Source organism: Olea europaea, chromosome 17 (genome assembly GCF_002742605.1).
Source record: "Olea europaea var. sylvestris chromosome 17, O_europaea_v1, whole genome shotgun sequence".
Lineage (NCBI taxonomy): Eukaryota > Viridiplantae > Streptophyta > Magnoliopsida > Lamiales > Oleaceae > Olea > Olea europaea.
The window spans coordinates 21585725-21600239 of NC_036253.1; the positions used below are offsets into that span (position 1 = coordinate 21585725).

Consider the following 14515-nt stretch of genomic DNA (forward strand, 5'->3'; position numbering starts at 1 on the left):
GCAATTGATCTAACATTTGTTGCGGCACCATGGCCATGGGCAGTCTATTAGATAGAGGTTTACTTTTGCACAATCCTTTCTGTACGCGAACTTGTATCCACAGAATCTTCAAGTCTTGTCAAAGTGCTTTTCTTTTCTTTGGTTTGGGGTCTAAGGTCACATGAGTACCGGTTGAAACAATGTTAACTATCAATCTAATTCATTACCTAAAGGCAAAAAAGAAACATATACATGTAAATACATGTGTATCAACATTTCCATGTAGATGCAGCAAGAATGGCTCTATCCTGCCACCCCAAAAACAAGCAACCATGGTCTTGTGTCAGTCTATAACCATCGCACGAGTATAGTCCCAGCAATATTTTTGATTGAGTGATGGCATTTTCACTTAGTGGAACCCCTATGAATCCCTTTCCTTCCATGTGTCTCCTCCATTTTACCAGCCTTTCGTGCCTGATTACCCTCTCGGACCCCTCACAAGCCACAATGTTCCTAATCTCCCGTGCAAATATGTATTGTTCCACCTTAGCTCTCTGTGCAGAATCTGGCGGAAATGTTTCATCCAATGAGTCAAAGATTGCTGAATAATAGTGCAATGCCTCGAGAAATCTTCCCAAGAAGTAAGGTCCATTGTGGCTTGCTTCTTCCTCAACAATGGTCACTACATTAGGTGATAAATCCCTGATCATGGCCAATAGATTCCCGAGACAGTTGCCTGGAACGCAATGGAGCCGGCTAACTGAGTTAACTGCAAGAACCTCACCAACCTTTCGTTTGAACATATGGGGTTTTAGGTCTTCAAGTTTTTCACCAACAGGATGAAATTCAAACGGGACATGTAGAGAATGCGCTAGTTCAGCCAAAGATCTACCAGTTTCCCCCAGACACTCCAGGGAGGGGCCCACACCGGTGATTTGGAGAAATGGGGCACCACCTGGCCTGGCAGCTAGGGCTTGCATGAAGGCGGGACATTGATAGCCCTGAAGGATATCAAGATCAATGACATGGACACACTCTTGTGATTCAAATGCCTCGAAAATGGCTTGATTAGCTGTGAAATGAGCAAATTTGATGTAGGGGCATGCTTGATAAAGAATTTGATAGATTTTGAGGATTTCTGGAGACTTGGGATCAGGAAAAGGATTAAAGGATGGGTTTTGATTGGTGGTCCTAGGCTTATTTGTTAAGGTTGCAACCAGTCTTATGCTTAGGGCCTCAGTGAAGCAAGCAGCGACCCGTAGTATGGAATCACCAACAGGCGAGACTAGTCGATTGAGATAGTGGAGATACCTCCTGGCTAACATGTAATCCTCTTTGGATACTGCTTCTGCACAAGCAAGAAGCAAGTGCACCAAGTGCAGCCCACCGTCCTGTTCCTATACATATGAACATTTCAAAATTAAGTTACAAAATTCGATGGAGTCACTCGATGGGAGTTGATTATCGTGCACAATATGGTCCATATTTTACCTGCTCAGATCCAATGGAAACAGGCACCATCAAGCTGCTGTTATGTATATTTTGTATTTGGTTGTGCTGCGGCTGTTGATGTCTTCCTTGCAGTGGTGGAGCTTGTTGCTGCTGCCGCCATTGGAGACTTCTTTGTTTCTGTTCTTGTTGCCATTCCTGGTGTAACTGTTGCGATAGTTGTGCAGGTACAGCTGATCCCGCCTGATAAATGTCATTCTCTTGACTCACATTTGAACATTCTCGAAGGGATGATGAGGCACTACTCACAACCGATCCGTAAAACGTAGTTGAATTTTGCAACGTAGAGGAATCCAACGATTCTTGCACCATTGTAAGAGCATCAAAAGCACAATTGGATGAGCTTTCACCATCTTCACTAACTATCTTCATCGGGGAGAAAACTACCAAATCACCATCCTCTATGCAATTATCGTCCAATGGAATATTCTCGAGGGCAGAAACAGAAAGGCTTTCCAGTGGCATATATTGAATATTTGGAGATTTGGAAACCCTGTGAAGTGGGCTCAGCCCCTTGCCTAATTTCTGGCCAAGAGGAGACAAGATGCGAGATGGAGAGTAAATTAGAAGACTGGATGCCTGTGGTGACATGTTCCTCGCTGGTGAGAAAACCATGAAATCACCTTGTAACGTCTGATCATCAGAGAAAATTGACTCCCACATTGAATAATCAGGTGATTGATTTTCAACATGTCCGTCCACTTCAAATTTGAGTGCAGTAGCTGGAACACTCAGGTTTGTCGTACTTTCATTTATTTTCTTCAATTCAGAAACGGACTGATTTGATGATGTATGTTCTTGTTTTGTCCAAGAATTAATCTCAGTAGTCTGCTGATTCGACGTCTCACTCGCTATGCTCCCTGTAATCTCACTCTTGAGACTCCTCATGCTGCCACACAGGGAATTAATCATTCTATACACTGCCTGCACTTTAATTCAATTTATTCAAAAAGAAAATATATAGGGTTTCAACTATAATTTGGTCCAAGACCAAGAGTCTTCTAAGAATTGGCAAAGTTTTAAAGCTGAGATTAATTATGTTTCCATCACATTATATTACAGAGAAGAGTTTTGTCTCTTGTACATGGAATAATGAGAAATTAGTGGAGGATCGAACTACATAGTGATTGTAGTGTACCTAGGTTAGTGAACTATATAAATTGTTGGGTTTACATTAAGATAATGAGTAGTGACAAAAAATGTCTGTCTCATTTGGCATTGTTGGCACCGTCTATTCCTTGGAGTTGGCTAAGTATTTAACCTCTTGTCCCTCCTCAACCGGCTTGTCATCTAGCTCTCTCCTACCTCACACAATCACACTTTCTCATTTGATTCGTGCATTACTGTTTGTTTATAAAATTTTGCTATGTATTTATCGAATAGTTGGAAAGGTTAATTTGATTTTTTTTTCCATTTAATTGTTTCATTTGATGGGTGTGAACAAGCATGTAAACTTGGAAAATCTGTGGCATGATCTGATAGATTATAAAACGAAACAGATAAGTATGATAAACATCGTTTCGGGTTATATGATGTGGACAAATATGGCATCATACTCATCTCTCTTTTTGCGCTCTCTTTTCTATTGTTCGGCTTCATCAATACATAAACATTTATAATGATGCAAATTTTGCATGGATTTATGGTTCCGGACAATTGTCTGCTTATAAGTGCTTAAAAGTGATGCGACGGCTAATTTTAACAAAGTTAACAGTGGAGTTGATAAAATCTATAACATCTTTAGCATAAGCTAGAACATTATTAAAGAATAAAAAATTTTAAATCTTATTTATTGTATTGGTGTCATGAAATGCCATGGACTATTTGATATATTCATGTAGTTGGGATTGGACTAATCTTCTTAATAAAGTTACGGAAGGCAAATATGACTCAAATTCACAAACACAAAAATTAATAAAATTAAATAAAAAGAGTATGCGGCAATTGGCAAAGTGGAATCGGGGCATTTTTCCACTTTTCCACCTTTTAAGATGGAACTTGTAAGTTTCAATATGATACTAGAATTTAACAAGATCAAAAGAACAAGATTAGAGTTCTTAAATGAGTCATTATCTCGATTCTTGAAAGGCAGGATAAGATATAAATAACATGGTTATAGAGACAATTAATAATTAATATATCAGAATTTGAATTACTTTTAACAAGTTTTATATTTTTCATTGGAGACTAGGTTTCTTCGCAACCTGAGTATCATTTTAAAAATAAAAAAGACAAGTTTAAAATAATGCATTGAAAATGGCTATTTGAAGTTGCTTAATAATCCAATTTTATCTTTTTAACTCATTTTGAAGTCATTTTTTTCCATTTATTTTCAGGTTATGTTCTTCACTCGTTGTGTTAGGTTGTCAATATTGTGTCAAAGTATTTGTGGCAATTTTGCAACTCATCTTTTGGATTGAAAAATCATTGAATAACGAGTTTAAAATAACAATAAAAAGGGTGGCTAGAAATAGATTTAGCCCATATTTGTTTCCCATTATTTACTCATTAAAATGAAAAATATGACCGTTATTTATCACATCCATCATATCAAGCAATTATATTTGAAAATCTATCTCTTGTGTAGGATCCGTAACGACTATATTTTTCATTCTTATTCTTATATTAATAATTCAATTTTTATCATTTAATTCCCTTTAGCCATTACTTTTTCTCAGCTTATTTTCAAGCAATGTTCTTCATTCGTTGAAATAGGTTCTTGGTACGGTTTTAAACCATTCATGACAAACTTTTCAAATCATCTTTAGCATTGAAAAATTGGTCAATCGCGAGTTCAGGGAGAAGGAATTAAAGGTTATAGATTATGCGTTAAAGGAGAAAACGAGTTTACAGAGTCATCATTATTGAAGAAGACATGCCACGTTTAACCGATAAGATAGAGAATCAAAAGGAGATTCAGGCTTAAATTTCTAATCTAGAGAAATGAATCCTGGAAACACCACATAAATTGAGGTGGAGCTTCCTGATTTTGATGAACAGAACCTCAACCTGATTTTGATGAACAGAACCTCAAAATCAAGAAGCTGAGAGTGAAGGTGAACATTAGCAATTGGAAAACCCAGAACCATTTACCTTAGAAGATTGTCGGTTGACTAGAGAAAGAGAAAGAAGAACCAACATAAGACCTCCAGCTTGACAAGGGATCTGCTTTTACCACTCAATCCTTTATAAGTTTTGAACCTACATCTTATAGTGACGCCATTGCTTCAAAAATAGGCCAAATTCAGGCTTGCATTAATACAAGAAGAGATGCAGTCTCTAGTTCAAATAAAACATGGGTTTTAGTGTCAAAACCAAAAGTGCAAAAAGTGGTAGATTATAAATGGATTCACAAAATAAAAGAGGGAGAAAAAGGGGAGGTTGATGTTAGGTACAAAGCTAAGTTAATAGCAAAGGTGTTTACATAGAAGGAATGAGATCTTCTCTCTGGTAGTCAAGTACACTTCTATACGGATTTTGCTTGCCTTGGCAGCCCAATCTAATTGGAAATTTTGTCAACTAGATATGAAAAGAACCTTTTTGAATTGCGATTAGAGTAATAATTTACACAAATCAACCTAGGGGTTTTAAATTGAGTGGGAATAGAGAGTTAGTTTATCTCCTTGAGAAATCTCCTATGGACTGAAATAGGCTCCAAAGGAAATAGTATAAGAAATTTGATTCTTATATTCAGAGCATTACATTTAATAAGAATAGTTTCGATCCTTGATTTTATTTCTGATGAAATGGGGGCCGGATTCTATTTTTTATATTGGTCATAATATTATATCTATAAATTGCATGGCATGCACGTGACGGAGGGAGTCCCACATTAGCCGACTCAACATCAACTATTCAATTTGAATGGACCCTTTTAATCAAGTAATATATTTTTTGGCATAGGCTTGGGTCCAGCCTACTAGCTCACTTGGTTCATTTGCCTTGTATATACATGTGGATCCATTTCATACAGAAGGTTTGTTTTATCTAACTCTAGCCAAAATCCTTTATCCTGTCTCTTGTACTCATATTATATCTTGTTCGGTTGTTGACTTGACCGTCAAAGTGAAAACGGTCGTCAAATCTTTTTTTCGGCTGGTGGTCTGTGTCCAAATGGGGTGTTCGAGTATTCATGTAATGTATACATGGAGGGAAGGTGGTTGAGATTCTATTGGCACATTTTTTTTAGGTTCACAAGTTGACGCTGTCCATGAAAAATTGATACGTTCACCATGTTATCACCACATCCAAAAGACAATCGAGAATCAAGAATTTTTCCTAGCAATCTTCTACAAAAAAAATAGCAAAGACAGCAACTAAATGAAACGTGAAAGATGGCTAACAGAGAGCATTTCTCCTGGCAAACAAAAATTTTCCAACAATTCAGATGACATCGAAAAATGAAGAAATTAGAACACTAGGAAGTTTTCTCTCCATGTTATGAGAAAAAAGAAAAATGCAAACATGATTGGTCAGCAAAATGAATTTTTTCTTAGTAATTTCAGGGAACCAGTCCAAGAGAAAGCTTCCATGAAGTCAAGCAAAGGAAAGAGGCTAAAGCAGGCTGTCGAGTTGCCGACGACGACCTCCTTACACACTGATCTCACTGAAAAGAGGAGAAACGAGCTGAAAAATAAGGGGTCACACAAAAATTCATTTTTGGGCAACCTAAAACGGATCTCAAAAAGAAATTTTCCAACATCTAGTTGAGGAATCTAGCTATGCGAATGCGGACGAAGAAGATGGGCCCATTTGTTTTTATCAAACTGGAAACATGTGATCGCATCTCCAAGCACAAATCCAAGGAAAAGGGAAACCATTAATTTTCTCCAAATTTTAATTTAAAAATCTCTTTGGCCAAGAGAATGCTTTCCACCTTGTTCTGCTTTTGAATGCCATTTTATATTTTAAACATTTTGTTCACACGAAAATACGGGATCTTAATTTCAAATCTTTGTTGTACAAAGATAAACATATTGGATTTTATGGCATCCAACCATCCAGTCGAGGTCGGTTCAACTTGTGGCAAAACTGTGGGCACCCGCAACCCACCATATCTTTCGACAACGACTCCGCAATCCATAAATGAGATTTCTTTGCCTCCGGCAAGGCCATCAAAATAGTTGTCATTGCGTGGAACCTTGATGGAAGAAACAACTATGCACTGCTAAAGGATAGGATAAATCCATACGCACATGGTGGGTTTTTACAGGGTGTTCACAGGTTACTCACATGAGAGGTGGGTGCATCGTCGGACCCATGTAATAAACAATTGTCAAAAAAATGTTGATCCATTCCATTGTGTGAAGCCTGTTGATGAAATAAAAGAGACGGCAAAAAGCTTCATTGAATTATGGCAGAAAGGTCTCAAATAAATATACATGATGAGGATTGATATGGAGGCTCTAAAAGAGAAAAAGTAATAATAAGGAAATATTCCAGTAATAGATCCTATAATGGTGCCCAATTTAATTTGTATATGGAATATTTCCAATACGCCCCCCTCAAGTTGGAGCATGGAGATTACGAATGCCTAACTTGCCAACAAGGAAGTGAAATTGATTATGGCCGAGAGCTTTTGTGAAGATGTCACCTAGTTGACGATCAGAGGAAACATGATGTGTGGTGATGGAACCAGACTGAATGCAATCACGAATGAAGTGACAATCAATCTCGATATGTTTAGTGCGCTCATGATAAACGGGGTTGGCAGCAATATGTATCGCAACTTGATTGTCATAATGAAGTTGAGCCGGCAAAGAAGTATGGATCATGAAATCCTGAAGCAAAGTGCGAGGCCAAATGAGTTCACAAGCTGTGGAGGCCATGGAGCGATACTCAGCTTTAGCCAAAGAGCGGGAGACAATAGTTTGCTTTTTAGTTTTCCACAAAATGGGAGAACAACCAAGGAAAATAAGATAACCAGTAATTGAACGCCGGGTGAGCGGGCAGCCAGCCCAGTCCGAATCACAATAGGCATGAAGCTGAAAATCAGACTTAGAGGAGAGGAAAATGCCCTGACTAGGAGCAGATTTAAGGTAGCGCAATACTCGAAGGGCAGCCACCCAATGTCCATGCCGAGGCTGGGTCATGAACTGAGAGAGAATGTGAACCGAATAGCAAAGCTCCAGTCTAGTGATGGTCAGGTAAATAAGTCTCCCAACAAGGCGCCGATAAGCAGATGGGTTATCCAAATAGGCACTGTCGTCCAGAGCCAACTTGTGATTTTGCTCCATGGGGAATGAAACGGGCTTTGTACCAAGCAAACCCGCTTCCTGTAGTATATCCAATGCGTATTTGCGTTGAGATAAGACAATACCTTCAGAAGATCGAGCTACTTCCAAACCAAGGAAATATTTGAGAGGACCAAGATCTTTGATGTGAAACCAGGTGTTCAGATACTTCTTGAGAGCGATGGTGTGAGCACGATCGTTGCTAGCAATAATAACGTCATCCACATACACAAGTAATGCAATGAATGACTTCCCTTTGCAATGCAAAAAGAGAGAAGTATCGGCCCTGGATTAAGTAAAGCCAAAGCGGAGAATAGCAGTGGATAATTTAGCAAACCATTGGCGAGATGCTTGCTTTAAACCATAAATTGATTTGCGGAGTCGACACACCCTACCATCGTGAAGGGACAAGTATCCAGGAGGTGGTGTCATGTATACTTCCTCATCAAGGTCGCCATGTAAAAAAGGCATTATGAACGTCAAGTTGATGTAGATCCCATGATTTGGCGACTGCAGTAGCTAATAAGACCTTTACAGTGGTAAGTTTGGCAACTAGTGCAAAGGTTTCATTGTAGTCAAGCCCTTCAACTTGTGTATAACCCTTGGCGACCAAGCGGGCCTTATACCGCTCAACTGTCCCATCGGAATGATATTTGATTTTGTAGACCCATCGTGATCCAATAGCTTTCTTCCCGGGGAGCAACTTGCCCAAAGTCCAAGTATGGTTTAGTTCAAGTGCTTCCAATTCCTTTTTCATTGCTTCTTGCCAACGAACATCTTTGACGGCCTGGTTATAGGACTTCGGCTCATCAGTTTGAGAGATGGCCACAAGGAAACTAGTATGAGGTGAATTAAACTTAGAGTATGAGAGAAAATTCTTTAAAGGATAGGACATACCTAAGGAAGCATGATTGGAAGAGGCGGGAGAGGATCTATTATTCCCGGGCAAGTCAACATTGAAGTCACGAAAATGAGATGGCAACTTCCTGTCACGAGGGGGACGTTAAGTATGCATTGGCAGGGTTTGACTAGGGGGAGGAGTACTGGGTAAGTTGGTGGAAGAGGAAGAGATGTCGGTGTTTATGGGAACATCAGGAGTCGGGAAATATGAGGTGTGATCGATGGCCATAGTGGTGTTGGTGGGAGAGGAAGGTTCAGTTCCATGCTCTAGTGCGGGTAAAGGTATAGGTATAGTTGTTGATGAATTGTGAGGGGAAGGTGACGACACATTTTGAAAAGGAAAAATATGTTCATAAAACGTTACATCCCTGGAAGTGAAAATTTTGTGTGTGGTGAGATCATATACTTTGTAGCCTTTTTGACCATGGGGATAACCAACGAAAATGCAAGCAGATGCACGCACTTTAAACTTGTCCCTTGAACGAGGGATGACAGATGCATAGCAAAGACACCCGAAAACACGAAGGTGGGAATAATTTGGTTTTTGAGAAAACAAGAGTTCGTAGGGACTCTTTCCAGACAAAAGTGATGTGGGAGTATAATTAATTAAATACACTGCTGTTAAAATGCATTCTCCCCAAAACTTAATGGGCAAGTTAGCTTGAAACCGTAAAGCCCTAGCTGCTTCAAGCACGTGTCTATGTTTACGCTCTACTACTACGCCATTTTGTTGGGGTGTGGCGACACAAGAAAATTGGGTCAAAATTCCATTTTGTTGACAAAAAAGTTGAAAGTTATGGTTCATGAATTCGGTTCCATTGTCACTACGGATTTGTTTAACAGTTTTTTCGAATTGCTTATTTGTCATAGCTATGAAGGAAGTTAACCTAACATAGACTTCAGTCTTGGTTTTGATCAAATACACCCAAGTTGATCTAGTGTAGTCATCAACAATACTTAAAAAATAATTAGCACCGGATAAAGATGGGGTATGATATGGTCCCCAAACATCACAATGAATTTATTCAAAAGATCCATGTGTTTTAATAGAACTAACAGGAAAAGATTTTCGAGTTTGTTTGGCTCTATGACAAGGATCACAACATTTATTGAATGCCCTAATAAAAGGTATACGTACACCACTAAGGAGAGAAAGCTTATCAAAAGATGAATGTCCAAGGCGTTGATGCCAAAGAAGGGTTTGAGAGTCACCGGTGGAACTGGTTGCAGCTACAGAAACTTTGATTGCTTGAAAATAATAGAGTCCATCTCGCAATTCACCCATTCCAATCAGCTTCCTCGTGGCTAGGTCCTGCAAGGCACAAAAGGACGGAAAGAAATGAGCAACACAATTCAAGGTTTTGGTTAACTTGCTAATAGATATGAGATTGCATGTAAAACCAGGTATGTACAGGACATTGTTCAAAGTAATAAAAGGGTTAAGGAAAGCATCTCCACAAGATTTTGCTGACAAGAACGATCCATCTGGGATTTTAATGGGTGAAAATTGAGACACAGGTTTAGGTGAAGTGAGGGATTTCTCAAGACACGTCATGTGGTCGGAAGCACCCGAATCCAAAACCCATTCTATGGCACTATTGGACAGTGAAGTCGCCTTACCTGCAAAGTTGGCTATGGAATCATTTTTCTTATCAAGATGAAGCATGGAAATGAGTTGAGTGTACTGCTCATTGGTCAGCCCACTAATTGGTACAGTATTGCTATCTCCATCAATTTTCACACGGCGTGAGCTGTTGGCAGTTTTGATTTTGGATGAACTCTTCTCTTTGTCCCACCATTCTGGGTAACCATGCAACTCAAAGCAATTTTCCTTTGTATGTCTGGTATTTTTGCAATACTCACAGAATTGCTTGGATAGGTCACGGTTGTTTGAGGACCTGCGGCTGCCATGATTCATGTTGGTATTGCTGGTGCTGAAAGCTGCTGCCTCGACAGCAGGTAACCTGGATGTTGTGACCAATTGTTGACGCTCCTCTTGTGTTACAAGTGCATAAGTGCGAGACAATGAAGGCAAAGGATCGGTGTTCAGAATCTGTGACCGCACGGTATTGTATTTCTCATTTAATTCCATTAAAAACTAATGTACCTTTTCTTTTTCCTCAACGGTTAGTGCATTCGTAGAGCCACATGTACACGATGGGATCTGAGAATATGTGCTAAGTTCATCCCAAATCCCCTTCAATTTTGTGTAATATACCAAAACGGTCATTCCTTGTTGTAAAGTGTTCATCATCTCGGTCTTCAACTGGTGAATACGAGGAGCATTACCTTGTGAAAATCGCTCTTCAAGATCATTCCACATCTCTTGTGCCGTCACGAAATATGCCACGCTATCATGAAGGGAAGGGTGGAGTGAATTAAAAATCCATGAAATAACCATGGAATTACATTTGATCCACGCGGGTTCTTCCGGCGAACTAGATGTTGGGCGTTTGACAGACCTATCTACGAAGCCGAACTTGCTTTTGGCTTGGAGTGCGTTTGTCATTGCTCGACGCCATGTGGGATAGTTTTCTTCCCTTAGTAGACAGGTTACTAAGGCTATGCCAGGGTTGTCTGATGCATGGAGCACATAAGGCGATGCAGCATCATAGATAGATTGGTTGTTGTTTTGGTTGTTGCTGGAATTGTTGGGAGCCATAGAAAAATTCCCTAGGTGTTCGACCGCTCTGATACCATGATGAAATAAAAGAGATGGCAAAAAGCTTCATTGAATTATGGCAGAAAGGTCTCAAATAAATATACATGATGAGGATTGATACGGAGGCTCTAAAAGAGGAAAAGTAATAATAAGGAAATATTCCAGTAATAGATCCTATAATGGTGCCCAATTTAATTTGTATATGGAATATTTCCAATACCTGTAGAAGTTCTGTAAAAATAATTCTAGCATTATAGCAGCCTCATAATGGATAAGGCCTTGATGGTGACATGCTACAATTTATTTATTTATTTATTTTTGATACAATACATAATTTCTACTTACACCTTTAAAATCTAAAAAACTTCCTAAATATTTTCATAAATCAAGTGGTAAATAATAATAATAATAATAATAATAATAATAATAATAATAATAATAATATAAATTAAATTTAATCTACATATTTACCCCACCCTCACTCCCAGAATATTTTTCAAAAATTGAAACTGGAAATTACACTCTACCCCATGGAACCATCCTACCCCCACCTCACTTCCAGAAAATTTCCAAAAACCGAAAACTGAATATTACACCATCTCCAAAAATTGAAAACAATCTCTCTCTCTCTCTCTCTCTCTCTCTCTCTCTCTCTCTCTCTCTCTCTCTCTACTCCAATCCATCGCTACTCTTAGGACAATGTGTAATACTCATCCCATCGATACGAAATCCTGTGCTTTCTCTTTTATTTTGCCAATTATGTTCGTCCTTACTCTGAGCATTCCACTTTCTTTTACCTAATAACTCCTTGCTTTGTTGAGCATACTATTCAAATATAGTCCTCTAGTATGAAATAGCATGAACCCTCTCCAACATTTCACAATATGAAGTGAAATGATGAGACATAATGATCATGTCGATCTCTGGGTGTAGTCCATTTTTTAACCTTCTGATCTTCTTAACTTCCATATCTACGAAGTGTGAGACATATCTTGAGAGCTACTTCAATTGGCAGTCATAATTCATAAGCCATATGTTTCCCTATTTGAGTTGCTAAAACTCTTATTCCTTGAGGTCTCTCGAAGCCTATGGGAAATACTTTGTCATCACCTCATCTTTAAATTGCTCCCAAGTCGGGTTACACTGCTGTTTTTTGAACCTAGTACGTAAGACAAACTCCAACCAGTGACTGCCTGTATCAACAAACATAAACTCTATGCATATTACTTTTTGTGCACCAGTACAAGCAATGTGTCAAAAGATGAGCTCTAGATCCATTCCTCAACAGCCAAAGGGTCGGAATCATCATCAAATGTAGGAGGTTTGCACCTACGAAATTACTCAATTACTAAGACTGCTCCCAAGAAAAATGGAGGTGCCTTTTGTAGTTGTAGTGCATATTGTGGTACAAGCATTTGATTCTGTCTGCTCAACTCTTGTATTGTTTGCAATAAATCACACATCAAATTTTTTGTGGGTAGGTGGTGCAATTTTCTAAAAAAATTAATATTAGTTCCCTCGTCACATACCAGTACTAAGTCTAATGTGATATACCTATATTATCGTAATACATATCAAAAATTTAGAAAGAAAACAAATGTTCATGTCTTAAAAGTTTAAAACTAGGCAATTTAAAAGATTTAAGTTATACAAAAAGTTTGAATAAATTTCTCTTCTTACCGCTTTACATATCTTAAAGTCATCGGAGGGTGGTTGTTGAGTTCCAAAGATCTTTCACATTCTTACATGTTTAAGAACTTCAAATTTGCATCATACTTAAATTCATGTATCTTAAGAAAAATATTAATTTTTAACAAACATTACGCAAAGAAACGACTAAAGAAATAAATATTTAGTACACTTAACATTTAAAACATGAAAGTTCAATATTACTATTAGGGTGCGTTTCATTGCGAGAATGGAATTTGAATGGAAAAAAAAAATCTTTTCTAGGTAATTCAATTGCCTAGAAATTTTTTACATGGAAATTTTTAATTATAGGTGTTTGATCGACTTAATCTTCTGCCTAGAAAATATTGCATTCTTCCATATTTTGGTGTTTGATAGCCATTATTTTTCATTGAAATAATCAGTTTTTCCAACTTTAGTTGTTTAACAACCATTATTTTCTACGGAAATTATCTCATTTTCCATGGAAATTACCATTTTTTCTATGACAATTAGTCAATCAATTTTCTAATTTACTAAATAATGGTCCCCTGACAATTAAATATATTGCGTAATATCTTCGATTATGTTTTTCTAAAGAAGTCGTATTTTAAAGATAATGTTATGAAAAAAAAAATTATAACAATAAGGAAAACAGCCTCATAAATTCAAATTTATACTCATATACGGGAATTAATTATTTTTCATTCCAATGAAAAATAATTATGAGATAATCAAAAAAATAATGATGAGATTATGTTCAACATAGAACAGAAAAACAAAAAGTAAAAATAAAAAAGAAAAAAAAATCTCTATTACAAAAAAGTAGCAAAACAAACCAACATGGATATCATACTTTTACATATGTTTGTTGAATTATCCAATCACGCCATCTTAAAGTAGTGGAGGTAAATCACGACCAATATTCTCAAAGATCAAATCACGCATGAATTCTTCATTAGTCAAGGTCATAAATACTCTAGCTAGACTCTTGTTCGATCGAAATACTTTCATGACTTGCATTATTTCACACTTCTCAATGTTCATGCTTTGTAATTTCTCTAAAACCAATTGCCAATTGATGTGATTTAGCGTATCTAACGTTGTTTGAATCCCCATAGCATTAGCAATTGTTTTTACGATTCAGCAATGCTTGATAGGGCTATGAGACTCTCATCATTGTATTGGGTACATCATTGTTGAATTTCATTAGTTCCTCCTTCAACGTTACGCTTTGGAGCCCGACTGGGCTTGGATCTTATCCTCGTTTTGATCATCAACTTCATTCATATTTTCATCTGAAAAAAACTTGTTAGCATCTCTGCTTGATAGGGCTATGAGACTTTCATCATTGTGTTGGGTACATCATTGTCGAATTTCATTAGTTCCTCCTTCAACGTTATGCTTTGGAGCCCGACTGGGCTTGGATCTATATCCTCGATTTGATCATCAACTTCATTCATATTTTCATCTGAAAAAAGGAACTTGATAGCGCGCGCGCGCGCACACACACACACACACACACACACACACACACACACACACACACACACATATATATATA

At 37.9% G+C, this 14515-nt stretch overlaps 1 protein-coding gene across 1 annotated transcript; it reads right to left on the reverse strand.

Annotated features, from left to right (window-relative positions):
• Window positions 1-248: 248 nt before the first annotated feature.
• LOC111365715 (scarecrow-like protein 23) lies at window positions 249-2400 on the reverse strand. The gene is made up of 2 exons (XM_022986252.1): window positions 1471-2400; window positions 249-1376 (listed from the first exon to the last, which is right to left on the reverse strand). Exons 1-2 carry the CDS (start codon window positions 2398-2400, stop codon window positions 249-251), a joined length of 2058 nt encoding a protein of 685 aa, XP_022842020.1.
• Window positions 2401-14515: the final 12115 nt, after the last annotated feature.

Bases quoted from the DNA above. Each gene is read 5' to 3' on its own strand.
- LOC111365715 (XM_022986252.1), bottom strand. From the start codon at position 2,400: ATGATTAATTCCCTGTGTGGCAGCATGAGGAGTCTCAAGAGTGAGATT. The intron at 1,377-1,470 runs GTAAAATATGGA...TCATATGTATAG, and splicing joins TTTCCATTGGATCTGAGCAG to GAACAGGACGGTGGGCTGCA.